Source organism: Procambarus clarkii, chromosome 11 (assembly GCF_040958095.1).
Source record: "Procambarus clarkii isolate CNS0578487 chromosome 11, FALCON_Pclarkii_2.0, whole genome shotgun sequence".
In the NCBI taxonomy this organism is placed as follows: domain Eukaryota; kingdom Metazoa; phylum Arthropoda; class Malacostraca; order Decapoda; family Cambaridae; genus Procambarus; species Procambarus clarkii.
In genome coordinates, this window is record NC_091160.1 from 14,358,526 (window position 1) to 14,372,863 (window position 14,338).

At 46.6% G+C, this 14,338-nt stretch overlaps 1 protein-coding gene across 1 annotated transcript; it reads left to right on the top strand.

Moving 5' to 3' along the window:
* Positions 1-311: 311 nt before the first annotated feature.
* Positions 312-1,289, top strand: LOC138363558 (ribosome-binding protein 1-like). The gene has a single exon (XM_069322912.1). It carries the CDS (start codon positions 312-314, stop codon positions 1,287-1,289), a length of 978 nt encoding a protein of 325 aa, XP_069179013.1.
* The last annotated feature ends 13,049 nt before the right edge of the window (positions 1,290-14,338 follow it).

A 14,338-nucleotide genomic window follows, 5' to 3' on the forward strand; every position in this document is an offset into this window, starting at 1 on the left:
CATCACCGAACTCACTATCGCCTTGCTATCAGCGTGACATCATGGTCCATTACCACCCATTTATCACCTGTGAGGCGCCGCCGGCTTCTAGCGGCTTAAAACGATTGGGTTCAGGTGAGAGCGTGACAGCTCCCCTACTTCACCCTCATCACGGCTGCATGGTAGTGCTTGCGCCATGGGTGCTGTGAGGAGCTTAAATATCCGCAAGCAGTTTACCAGTACAAGCAGAAACAAGCTGAAGCTCGGCTTGAGCGCCCTCCAAGCTGTGTTTCAGCTGAGGATGTTACCAAGAGAAAATCGGATGAACGGCAATGTTTGGCCAGTCCCGACACCCTCCAGCAGACACGGCAAGGTTCAGACGCTGCCCAGCAGACACGGCAAGGTACAGACGCAGCCCAGCAGACACGGCAAGGTTCAGACGCTGCCCAGCAGGCACGGCAAGGTTCAGACGCTGCCCAGCAGGCACGGCAAAGTTCAGACGCTGCCCAGCAGACACAGCAAGGTTCAGAAGCTGCACGGCAAGGTTCAGATGCCTCCCAGCAGACACGGCAAGGTTCAAACGTTGCCAGCAGACACGGCAAGGTTCAGACGCTGCCCTGCAGATACGGCAAGGTTCAGAAGCTGCTCAGCAGAAACGGCAAGGTTCAGATCCTGGCCAGCAGACACGGCAAGGTTCAGACGCTGCTCAGCAAACACGGCAAGGTTCAGACGCTGCCCAGCAGACACGGCAAGTTTCAGACGCTGCCCAGCAGACACGGCAAGTTTCAGACGCTGCCCAGCAGACACGGCAAGTTTCAGACGCTGCCCAGCAGACACGGCAAGGTTCTAACGCTGCCCAGCAGACACGGCAAGTTTCAGACGCTGCCCAGCAGACACGGCAAGGTTCAAAAGCTACCCAGCATACACGGCAAGGTTCAGACGCTGCCCAGCAGACACGACAAGGTTCAGACACTGCCCAGCAGACACGGCAAGGTTCTAATGCTGCCCAGCAGACACGACAAGGTTCAGACGCTGCCCAGCAGATACGGCAAGGTTCTAACGCTGCCCAGCAGACACGACAAGGTTCAGACACAGCCCAGCAGACACGGCAAGGTTCTAACGCTGCCCAACAGACACGGCAAGGTTCAGACGATGCCCAGCAGACACGACAAGGTTCAGACACTGCCCAGCAGACACGGCAAGGTTCTAATGCTGCCCAGCCGACACGACAAGGTTCAGACGCTGCCCAGCAGATACGGCAAGGTTCTAACGCTGCCAAGCAGACGCAGCAAGGTTCAGACGATGCCTAGCAGACACGGCAAGTTTCAGACGCTGCCTAGCAGACACGGCAAAGTTCAGACGATGCCAAGCAGACGCGGCAAGGTTCAGACGCTGCCCAGCAGACACGGCAAGGTTCAGACGATGCCCTGCAAACACAGCAAGTTTTAGACGTTGCCAGCAGACACGGCAAGGTTCAGACGATGCCCTGCAGACACGGCAAGTTTCAGACGTTGCCAGCAGACATGGCAAGGTTCAATCGCTGCCAGCACCTCAAGAGCAGAAGAGCAGACATCTTATATGTATTGTGTTTGCTACTTGTGCGTTGTGCAAACTTAACTCTGTGTTTGACGTCTTCAAAAGCTCTCACTCAAGACTTTCTCGTCATTTTCCGAAGCTTACACTTAATCCAGTTGACATCTCAGAAGTTTGCACTTTAACCTATTTACGTATTCTTAAAGTTTTCACCTACATATCAATTTTTAAGATTGCGCTTATACCTATTGGAGATTTCTTAAGCTTGCACTTAAACCTCCAGACAAAATATTAAGTTAGAATTTAAACGTTTTGACGTAATTTTAAGCACACACTTAAACTTATTGACGTCCTCTTAAGTCCGCCTTAAATAATGGTCGCAATCTTAAGTCTGTTCTCAAGCCTGTTAACATATGATCCAAGAGTTCTCTATCATTACTATACGAATAGTTATAGCCAGGTAAGTTATTAGGGAGGTTGTTGCAGTCTGGCCAATAGTTTACGAAAACTGTTGTTCGAATCATTAATGTGGCAGAAGACGATATTAGCGTTTCCTGTTAGTTCAATGTTTTAATTTTTTTTCGGGTGAGGGGGATAGGTGTTTAGTCTGTCGACTCGCGGTCTGATCCTGTAGAACTTTACAGTATTTTACCCGATGAGCTTCCAGAGCTGTGTTTAAGACCTGTAAATGGGGTTTGCTCCCTTTTGCCTCGTTTCATCCCTTTGAGTCCCTTCTCTCCAGATGTGCTACCAGGTTTTTTCTCACGCGTGCGTGTGTGTGTGTGTGTGTGTGTGTGTGTGTGTGTGTGAACAGGAATCCTTGTCCTTCCTGGGAGTTTATACAGTAAATAGGGTATATATATATATATATATATATATATATATATATATATATATATATATTATATTTTGGTAGCAGTCTTTCCTGTAGACATATATTAAATATGACCGAAAAAGTAAGATTAATAATTCTAACACGAATTTTCTCAATCTTTCGTACATTACGCTTCACTGTTGGAGGTAAATCAAAAATTAATTCTCCAAAATCCATTTTTATTTCTAGTCTGACGCAACACGGGCGCATTTCGTAAAACTTATTACATTTTCAAAGACTTTAGTTCACAAATACGTAAGTTCTATTCAGTTGTGTATTTGTGAACTAAAGTCTTTGAAAATGTAATAAGTTTTACGAAACGCGCCCGTGTCGCGTCAGACTAGAAATAAAAATGAATTTTGGAGAATTAATTTTTGATTTACCTCCAACAGTGAAGCGTAATGTACGAAAGATTGAGAAAATTTGTGTTAGAATTATTAATCTTACTTTTTCAGTCATATTTAATAATATATGTCTACAGGAAAGACTGCTACCAAAATATACTATTATATATAAATAATACATATAATATATATATATATATAATATATATATATATAATATATATATATATATATATATATATAATATATATATATATATATATATATATATATATATATATATATATATATAATGTCGTACCTAGTAGCCAGAACTCACTTTTCAGCCTACAATGCAAGGCCCGATTTGCCTAATAAGCCAAGTTTTCATGAATTAATATATTTTCTCTAATTTTTTTCTTATGAAATGATAAAGGTACCCATTTCATTATGTATGAGGTCAATATTTTTATTGGAGTTAAAATTAACGTAGATATATGACCGAACCTAACCAACCCTACCTAACCTAACCTATCTTTATAGGTTAGGCTAGGTAGCCGAAAAAGTTAGGTTAGGTTAGGTAGGTTAGGTAGTCGAAAAGCAATTAATTCATGAAAACTTGGCTTATTAGGCAAATCGGGCCTTGCATTGTAGGCTGAAAAGTGAGTTCTGGCTACTAGGTACGACATTATATATATATATATATATATATATATATATATATATATAATATATATATATATATATATATATTATATATATATATATTATATATATATATATATTATATGTATTATTTATATATAATAGTATATTTTGGTAGCAGTCTTTCCTGTAGACATATATTATTAAATATGACTGAAAAAGTAAGATTAATAATTCTAACACGAATTTTCTCAATCTTTCGTACATTACGCTTCACTGTTGGAGGTAAATCAAAAATTAATTCTCCAAAATTCATTTTTATTTCTAGTCTGACGCAACACGGGCGCATTTCGTAAAACTTATTACATTTTCAAAGACTTTAGTTCACAAATACGTAAGTTCTATTCAGTTGTGTATTTGTGAACTAAAGTCTTTGAAAATGTAATAAGTTTTACGAAATGCGCCCGTGTTGCGTCAGACTAGAAATAAAAATGAATTTTGGAGAATTAATTTTTGATTTACCTCCAACAGTGAAGCGTAATGTACGAAAGATTGAGAAAATTCGTGTTAGAATTATTAATCTTACTTTTTCAGTCATATTTAATAATATATGTCTACAGGAAAGACTGCTACCAAAATATACTATATATATATATATATATATATATATATATAATAGTATATTTTGGTAGCAGTCTTTCCTGTAGACATATATTATTAAATATGACTGAAAAAGTAAGATTAATAATTCTAACACAAATTTTCTCAATCTTTCGTACATTTCTTTTCACTGTTGGAGGTAATTCAAAAATCAATTCTCCAAAATTCATTTTTATTTCTAGTCTGACGCGACACGGGCACGTTTCGTAAAACTTATAACATTTTCAAAGACTTTAGTTCACAAATACACAACTGAATAGAACTTACACATTCTCCGATTTTGTTTATATCAACATTTGAGTGAGGTGGCATTAATAGGGTATTAATTTCATCAACACAAGACAGAACAAGAGGTGGCATTAATAGGGTATTAATTTCATCAACACAAGACAGAACACGAAACAATGGGTATTGAAATGAAAGTGATTGTAGAAAGCCTATTGGTCCATATTTCTTGATGCTTCTATATTGGAGCGGAGTCTTGAGGTGGGTAGAATATAGTTGTGCATTAATTGGCTGTTGATTACTGGTGTTGACTTCTTAATGTGTAGTGCCTCGCAAACGTCAAGCCGCCTGCTATCGCTGTATCTATCGATGATTTCTGTGTTGTTTACTAAGATTTCTCTGGCGATGGTTTGGTTGTGGGAAGAGAATCTCTTCCCACAACCAAACCATCGCCAGAGAAATCCTAGTAAACAACACAGAAATCATCGATAGATACAGCGATAGCAGGCGGCTTGACGTTTGCGAGGCATTACACATGGTAATCACGAGGCACTCTGATGGTAATCTTGGGCATGGTATTTTATCAAATCATCAAATTCTTTGGTGCACATGTGAGGAAGGGTTCGAGTCACTTCTGGGGTGTGAGTTTTTAGTTGCATATATGCCTGGGGACCAATCAGGCTTGTTTACATTTGTGTTCCTAACGTGTTCCCCAAAGAATGTGGGGCACACGTGAGTGTGTGCCCCCACATTCTGCCGGAATTGCTGGTAGCAGTTTCCCCCGTGGTTGACTGAAGGGCTACCAGGGTTAATCATTGGCACCCAGATGGTTGGAGACTAGACCTGCGGTGGTGGGGCGTTACGTGGTCCTCACCTTTGGGACCAAATGACTGGTGAGTTACGAGAGTCAGAGAGACTGACCGTTCTTTCTCCTGATCCCCTAGCAGCCCCCTGGCTAGCACAGTCCAGCCCACCCCTTGTAACAATATATAATATATATGGTCTGACGCCTAAAAGTGAGTCGTAAGACACTTCTTACATTTTCAAAGACTTACATACTCTGTTAATGCTTATACTCGTTTTTGGGGTGAGGTGATACAGGACATGAATCAATGGGTACATACAGGACAGGTGATACAGGACATGAATCAATGGGTACATACAGGACATGAATCAATGGGTACATACAGGACAGGTGATACAGGACATGAATCAATGGGTACATACAGGACAGGTGATACAGGACATGAATCAATGGGTACATACAGGACAGGTGATACAGGACATGAATCAATGGGTACATACAGGACAGGTGATACAGGACATGAATCAATGGGGACATACAGGACAGGTGATACAGGACATGAATCAATGGGGTACATACAGGACAGGTGATACAGGACATGAATCAATGGGGTACATACAGGACAGGTGATACAGGACATGAATCAATGGGGTACATACAGGACAGGTGATACAGGACATGAATCAATGGGGACATACAGGACAGGTGATACAGGACATGAATCAATGGGGACATTGATTGTTTTATCTCCTTGCTTCTGTGTTGGTTTGGGCTCATGAAAAGGGTAGAATGTAATGATGTGTTATTTGGATGTTAATTGCTGGTTTTGACTTTTTGATGTGTAGGACCCTTGCTGATGTCGAGTCTCCCATTGTCATTGTATCTGTAGAAATTTCTGTTTCGTTTGCTAAGATTTCTTTGGTGATGGTTTTGTTGCGTGAGAAAATTATATGCTCCTTGCTGGAGCCCTGTTGTTTGTGCATTGTTAATTGCCTAGAAAAAGATGATGTTGTCTTGCCTATATACTGAGATGTTTGGGGCTGACAGTCTCCAATGGGCATGTGAAGGCATAGACGACGTTGATTTTTTTTTTCGGCGTTCTGCTTGGTGTCTGGAGAGTTCTTCATGAGTAGGTTAGCCTTTTTTTTTTTCGTTGTAAATTATTAATTGTATCTTCTGATATGTGTCTGTGGGGACAACATTCCTATTAATAAAATCTTTCAGGACACTTTCCTCCGTTTTATGAGCCGTCGAAAAGAAGTTCCTGAAAAACAGTCTAATTGGGGGTACAAGTGTTGTGCTAGTTGATTCTTCAAAGGTTGCGTGGCATTTCACCTTTCTTTTATTGATGTCTTGAAGATAACCGTTAGAGAAGCCATTGTTGACTAGGACCTGCCTTACCCTACAGAGTCCTTCAGCGACCTGCTTCAAACCAGAGCTGTGAGTGAGAGCTTGGTCGACGTAAGCGTAGACAACACTGTCTGGGCAGTCACTGTCGGCATTAAGGCAGCTTCCCATCACTCTCCATCTCGTAAGTGAAACCTAACACCGAATTTTGCTCGAATGCCTCCTTCAGCTACTGCAAATGTCTGACATCAGGTACCTGCATAAATATGTCATCAACGTACTTGCAGTATATGGTGAGTTTCAAGTCCATACCTACTAAGACTTTCTGCTCTATGGTACCCATGTAGAAGTTCGCAAACAGGACACCTAGGGGAGAACCCATGGCGACCCCATCTACTTGTTTATACATGGTCCCATCGGGACTCAAGAAGGGTGCCTCTTTAGTGCAGGTTTCGAGTAACTTCCTCAGTATGCTCTCTGGTATGTCCAGGGGCACACATCGGATCAAGATACACTCTGTCCATCATCAACCCGATTGTTTCGTCCACAGCCACCTTGGTAAACAGAGACTCCACATACAGAGAGGCTCTTACCCCCTGTGGTCCATGCTCCAAGCAGTAAGTCAACGGGACAAATAGAACAAGAACCTGCAATGTGATGTTATAGTGGTCAGAATACGCCTGGGATATAGACGTATCTGGCAGCTTTCTCAAAACCCAAATGTCGAGTACACAATGTGTCAACTTTGTGAAAGAGAAAACATGCACTCTCTTGACCATTATATTGTAGAATGTCCCATACTGAGTGACTTTCGCCCTCCTGGGCTAGGGTATGCTGAGATCTGTAGTTACTATATGAGTACTGGAACACTTGATGATATATTGGACTTGTATCCAAGATTGACCATGTAATATATCAATCAAACAATGTATATATATGATGTAACTATATAACCTGAGCTTGTAAAAGCACCTTCATCATCTTCAGTGATTAAGTGCTTAATTGCACACTAGTTTCTTTATCAGCTATCTCACCCTGTCGGAGTAAATGAGACAAATGTATGTGAATGCATGTGTGTGTGTATATATGTATGTATATGTGTGTGTGTGTATGTATATGTATGGGTATAAAGTATATATGGAAGCTGATCAGAATTACATTTCACCTTTGTGAATGTACATTAATGACACTATGTAAAAGATAAAAAGATACATCTGACACTTTATGTAGGGCATACGTAAATCTGTGTATCTATGTATTTACGTATGTAGGTTAGCTTAGCATTTTAAACCCCCTCCCCGCTCAGCTCGTTGTCGCCGTGTGGGGGCTTAGTGGACGGCTGCCGGAGTGTGATGCTCCGTTGGGCAGTCCTCTGTCCTTTTCTGGCCTTGCACTCCTGCTGCTGTCTTCTCCAATTGTGCCGGATCGCTTTTCCTTTTCCTTATGTTTCGTTTTTCTCCCCCCTCTTCTCCTATCTGCTTGTCGTTTCCTGCCGACCTTTTGCTTGTTTTGGATTATTTCTTTGGACTTCTTCTATTTTGACGCCCGGGTTCTTGAGGAGGCATACTCATGCACCCGTAGAACTGCAGTACCCGACGTCGAGAGCGAGGGGAACCTTTTATTGTCAATCCCCACTTCGTCACTGAACCCGATCTCGACGGACTGTCGGTTTCTTAAGGTGGCGTTTGTGGGGCGTATACTCACGACGCACCCCTAGGAGGCCCCGACAAGATCGGCGATAGCTTCTTGTTGGGTGTCCTGCCTCTAATTGTGGCTCCATGGTGGGTGTGGGGGCACATTCGTGAGTGAATACTTCATTTCGTCAAGATGATAACCCCTGTTTCGGCTGCTTCTGGCTTACCTTCTCAGGCTCGTGGGGTGGGCGACCAAGCCCCCGAGTCGGTCCGTATTGGAAGACCGGGCTCTGTAGCCTCCGCTGCATTGGGCCCCGACCTTGCTCCTCCTTTGGCCTCTCTGACTCCTTCCCCTGGCTCCCCTCCCTCCTCTGTGGTTGGGTCGAGCCCCAAGCCCCCAGTGGTGACTACCTCGTCCCCTGGCGCGGCTCCTTCTCTAGTTGTAACTACTGCGCCTTTTAACCCCTCTCTCTCTGGGGGTTCTCACCGCCGTCCTCGTCACGGCCGCCCTCGCTCGATTCCTTCCAGTTCTGCTACCTATCAAGCCTTGTTTGGTCCCGCTTCGTGGGCCAAATATTTTGATCTCCTCCCTCTTGATTCTGCGCCTCCTGACGATTTCTCCCTTCATCGACATCTCATTGATTCCGTGGATGCCTCCATTACTTTCAACCCCACTCGTCTCGGTACACGTGTCGTTGCTGCTCCTTCTCAGGATGCTGCTTCCCGCTTGGCTGCCTTATCCTGCCTTGGCGAGACCCCCGTTCGGGTCTCGAAGAACGCTCAGTTGAATGCCAGTGTTGGCACTATTTTGCTCCCGCCCCATGTTGCAACCGGTGTTCGGGACCTGCGCGACTGCCACGACGATATTCGCCATATCCTCGCTGCCCAGGGCCATTCTATTCTCCAGGTGGACACGTTTACTCGTCCCCCTCGTGGTAGTCGCCGTCAACCCCTCCGGGTTGTGAAGATTACCTTTGATGGTAGGACCCTTCCATCCTCTGTCATTCTTGCTGGTGCCAGGTGCTCTGTCCAGGAGTACATTCCTTCTCCTCGGCTCTGCAACAAGTGCTGGAGGTTTGGGCATGGTGCCCTCCGCTGCTCCGGGACTGTCTCTCTCTGTCCTTTGTGTGGTGGCGAAGGTCACTCTAAGTCGGAGTGCACTTCTCCCCAGGCTCGTTGCCTCAACTGCGGTGAGGCCCATCCTACCTTCTCCCGTGCGTGTGTCCATTACAAGCTTGAGGCAGCCGTCCTCAACCTGAAGCACCGGGAGCGTTTATCTTTTCCTGAGGCGAGGCGCCAGGTTCGCCGGCTCCCGCCTTATGCTAATATCTCTTATGCTCGCGTGTTGCGCTCTTCCTCTCCTCGTCCTTCCCGCCTTCCTCAGACTCACAACCGTTTCCGGGCCTTGGACCCTGATGCGCCCACTGCCCCCTCCTCTGTTCCTTTGGGTTCTCTCCCGAAGGATCCTCCTCCTGGTCCTCTGTCTGGGGTTCCCCTTCCTTCTACCCGGTCTGTCGTGTCTTCTGTGTCTTCTTCCTCGTCCCCCTCCGATCCTCCTTCCCATCCTCTTCCTCCATCTATTTGGCTCTCCCCGCCGCCTGTCGGTGCGGGCGGATGTCCATCGCTCTCCTAACGGCCGTCGTGTGTGCTCTCGTTCGGCTTCTCCTGTTGAGACACTGGAATCCGTTGCCCGGTACGTAGTTGCTGGGACACCGGTCTCTTTAAGTCAGAAGCGTAAGCCTGGCTCCTCTCCTTCCTCTTCCCCGGCGGGTAAGAAGGCTTCGCTTTCTTCCTCAGCTCCTCCTCCTGGCTCTGTTGCTCCTTCCCCTCCTGTTTCAGTGCTTGCGCCCCCTGTTCCTGCTATGGAGGTTTCTTTGGCCCCTGCTTCCCTTTCGGTTGCTGCTCTTGCTGGGGTGCGCTCCCCTCTTTCTACTCCCCCTCCTCCTGCTGCTGTCCTTGACGGCTCCTCTCCGTTGTCTCCTCCTCTTCCTCCTCCTCCTCCTCCTCCTCCTCCTCCTCCAGACCCTGCCCGCCCACCTCTACTCTGTTCTCCCGTTTCCTTCCCTCCGTCTTTGCTCAGTTTACCCATGCCCCCTAACCCTGACTTTGCTAACCCTGATCCCGACCCTGATATTCTTTAACGTGCTCTGTTGCTCTTTCGCCTTTGTTTCTTCCTTGTTCTCTGTTTTTGTCCTTTCTCTTCTCGTCGTTGTCCATTCTTCAATGGAACGTTCGAGGTTATTACGCCAATTTCCTCGAACTCCAACTTCTGATTTCGCGGTTTTCGCCCCTTTGTGTCTGTCTCCAGGAGCCAATGCTTGGTGCTCGTCCTGGTCGTTTTCGTGGCTATTCCTTTCTCTCACCCCCCCCAGCCATTGCTGGGGCTTCTAATTCTTCTGCTCTTTTGATTCGGGCTGATGTTCCCTTTGTTCCTTTACTTTTTCCTTCGCCTCTCCATTGTTCTGCTGCTCGTATCTTTGTGGGGAAATGGTACACAGTTTGTTCCATTTATCTCCCCCCGAGTGTCCCGCTCTCTCTTCCTGATTTGAAACTCCTCCTGGACTCCTTGCCGGAGCCTGTGCTCCTGCTGGGTGACTTCAATTGTCGTCATTCTCTTTGGGGTGACGTTCTGACGAATACCCGGGGTCGCCTCCTTGAGCCGTTTCTCCTCTCTTCTTCCCTGTCTCTTCTGAATTCTGGTGAGCCCACTCATTTGGACTCTCGGACTCGCACCCTTTCTTGTCTTGATCTTTCTCTCTGCTCTTCTTCTCTTTACTTAGATTTCACGTGGCAGGTTCTTGATGACCTCCATGGAAGTGATCATTTCCCCATCCTTGTTTCCTTTTTCTCTTTTCGCCCTTCCCTCTCTTTCCCTAGGTGGCAGTTTGCTAAGGCAGACTGGACCCTATTTACCCTCAGTGCTGCTCTCCCTGACCTCTCCCTTCTGCCTCTCTCTCGCGCTCTCCTCCTTTTTCATGACACTGTCTTCAACGCTGCCCTTCGCTCTATTCCTCGCTCTTCCTCTCGGGGTCCACGGAAGTGCGTTCCCTGGTGGAATGCGGACTGTGCTCGGGCTGTCCGCTGTAAGCGTGCAGCCTGGAAGAGGCACCGCCGTTGGCAGACGACCGATTCTTTTCTTTTCTTTCGGAAAGCGAGTGCGGTGGCCCGTAGGGCCATCCGTACGGCTAAACGTGAATGTTGGGCATCTTATGTCTCAACAATTACGTCCGAGACCCCTCTGGCCCAGATCTGGAAGCGTATCCGCAAGATAGCGGGTAAGTTCGTTCCCGATGTTTCACCGGTCCTTCACCTCCATGATACTCTTGTGGCGGACCCGTTGCAGGTCGCTTCCGAACTGGGTTCCCACTTTTCTTCTGTTAGCTCTGGTCTTCATCTTCCCCAATCTTTCCTTCTTCGTAAACCTGTCCTTGAGTCTCGTCCTTTAGATTTCTGCACTCATCTTCAGCTTCCCTATAATGATCCCTTCTCTCTCTCTGAACTTCGTTCTGCCCTGGCCCTCTGCGGTTCTACGGCGGCGGGCTCCGATGGTATTCATTATGAGATGCTTCGCCATCTCTCTCCGAGCACGTCTCAGTATTTACTGAATCTGTATAATCGGATCTGGGAGTCGTCGTCAGTCCCTGAGGACTGGCTCGATGCCGTTGTCCTCCCTGTTCGCAAACTGGGGTCTCTGGGTACTTCCCCTAAGGACTTTCGCCCTATTGCTCTCACAAGTTGTGTCTGCAAACTCTTTGAACGTATGGTTAACGTTCGTCTGATGTGGTTCCTGGAACACCATCACCTCCTCTCCCCTTCTCAATTTGGTTTCCGCAAGTGCCGCAGCACGACAGATGTTCTGGTGAACTTGGAGGTCTCTATTCGTACTGCTTTTGCTGCGAAGACCTCCGTTGTTGCCGTCCTTTTTGACCTAGAAAAGGCTTACGACACCACTTGGCGTTATCATATCCTATCTCAACTTCATTCTTTTGGCCTTCGTGGTCATCTCCCTCTCTTTCTCCGCAGCTTCCTCTCTCGTCGTTCCTTTCGGGTGCGCCTTGGTACCGCTCTCTCCCCCTCTTTTCAGCAATACGAAGGTGTGCCCCAGGGTAGTGTTCTGAGCACTACTCTTTTTCTTGTTGCCCTCAATGGTCTTCTTTCCTCTCTTCCTTCTGGTGTCTTCTCCGCTCTCTATGTCGATGATCTTACCCTTTGTTGTCAGGGTGATGATTCGCCTCTCCTTCAACGCCGGCTTCAACTTGCAATTGATGCCGTGTCGTCTTGGGCCACAGGTCATGGCTTCAAGTTCTCTACTTCTAAGACTTGTGCCATGACTTTTACGCGGAAACGGGTTGTTCTTCGTCCCTCTTTGTCACTTTATGGTCATCCCCTTGAATACAAAGATTCCGTGAAGCTTTTGGGGTTATTCCTTGACACTCGTTTGTCTTGGTCTCCCCATATCTCTTACCTCCGTGTTGAGTGCTCTAAGGCCCTTACCCTCCTTCGGGTCTTGTCCCATACTTCTTGGGGGGCAGATAGGCGCACTCTCCTTGCTTTACATTCCTCTCTCGTCCTGTCTAAGCTCGATTATGGTTGCCCTGCTTACTCGTCTGCTTCTCCTTCTACTCTTCGCCGTCTTGATGCTTTGCACCATACTGGGTTGCGCCTCAGTTCTGGTGCCTTTCGTTCGACTCCCATCCTTAGCTTGTATGTTGACACTGGCTTCCTGTCTCTCCAGGACCGCCGTGATCGCTACTGTCTTCGCTATCTTGCGCGGTCCTTGCAACATCCTTCCTCTCGCCTCTGTCGTGCTTTAACTTTTACCCCTCCTGCGGTTCCTGTTCCTCTTCACCACCTCCCTCTTTCTGTCCGGTTATCTCGCCTACAGGATTCTCTCTCCGTTCGTATTTCTGATGTTTCTCCTCGTGTTGTTCCTTCTTTGCCCCCGTGGAGGGTCCCTCTTCCGCGGTTTTGTACTTCCTTGACCCGTATCACTAAAGCTTTTACCCCTCCTACGGTTCTAAAACGCCTTTTCCTCGAGCACTTTTCTTCTCACTCCCGCTCCGTTTCTGTCTTCACCGATGGGTCTAAGTCAGCGGACGGTGTTGGCTACTCTGTTGTTTTTCCTGATCGCACTTATATGTGTCGCTTGCCTCCGGAGACTAGCATCTTTATAGCAGAACTTTATGCTATTCTCTATGCTCTTCGTCTCCTGCTTTCTCGTTGTCAGTCTTCCTTTGTGGTTGTTGTTGACTCTCGTAGTGCCCTCATGGCTCTCGGGTCCTTTAATCCGGTTCATCCAGTAGTTGTCGAGATCCAGCATTGGCTGTTTCTCGTTCACAGTAAATTTAAGTCGGTTGAGTTTTGTTGGGTTCCCAGCCATATTGGTGTGTCTTTAAATGAGTGTGCGGATGCTGCCGCTAAGGAAGCTGTCCGCTCTTGTCCCATCTCTCGTAAAGGCATTCCGTATTCCGACTTTTACCCAGTTATCCATTCCTCAGTCCTTACCCGTTGACAGGCTTCTTGGTTGTCTGTTACTGGTAACAAGCTACGTACTCTTAAATGTTGTGTTTCCTCGTGGCCGTCCTCCTTCCACCGTAACCGGCGGTGGGAAACAGCTCTGGCGAGGTTGCGTATTGGCCATACTCGCTTAACCCATGGTCACTTGATGGAGCGCCGCCCTGCTCCTTATTGTCCTAGTTGCATTGTCCCTCTTACGGTCGTGCATGTCCTTCTTGAATGTCCTGACTTCCAGGTCGAGCGTGTGTCTTGCTTTCCGACCGCCCCTCGCGGTCACCTGTCCCTCGATAGAATTCTTGGTGACTCGGATACTTTTGATATCGTTCGCCTTATGCGTTTTTGTTCTCGTATTGGCATCCTTGGTGATATTTAGCGCCCTCTGATTATTTTGCGTATTTGATGGTGCTACATAGCCTTCCCGGTTTGGTGCCTTCTTTTGATAATTACTTACTTCACTTTGCCTCAGATCTACAAGATCTTGTTGAAGTTCTCGGTGTACTGCTGCTCTCAGATTGCTCATTGACAATCCAAGGTTACACTCAACGGCTCCTTTAAAGGCAAATTCTTTGGCTAACTTATCAGCTCTATCATGCATTCGGAGCCCAACATGAGATGGAGACCACATGAAATGGACTCTGTTACCATCCTTAATAATTTTGTTGTATTTGTGTCTAGCTTCCGACACAAGCCCCCCTCCCCTTCCGGCCCGTTGGCGTCGTGAGGGGGCTTGGTGGACAGCTGCCGGAGTGTGATGCTCCGTTGGGCAGTCCTCTGTCCTTTTCTGGCCTTGCACTCC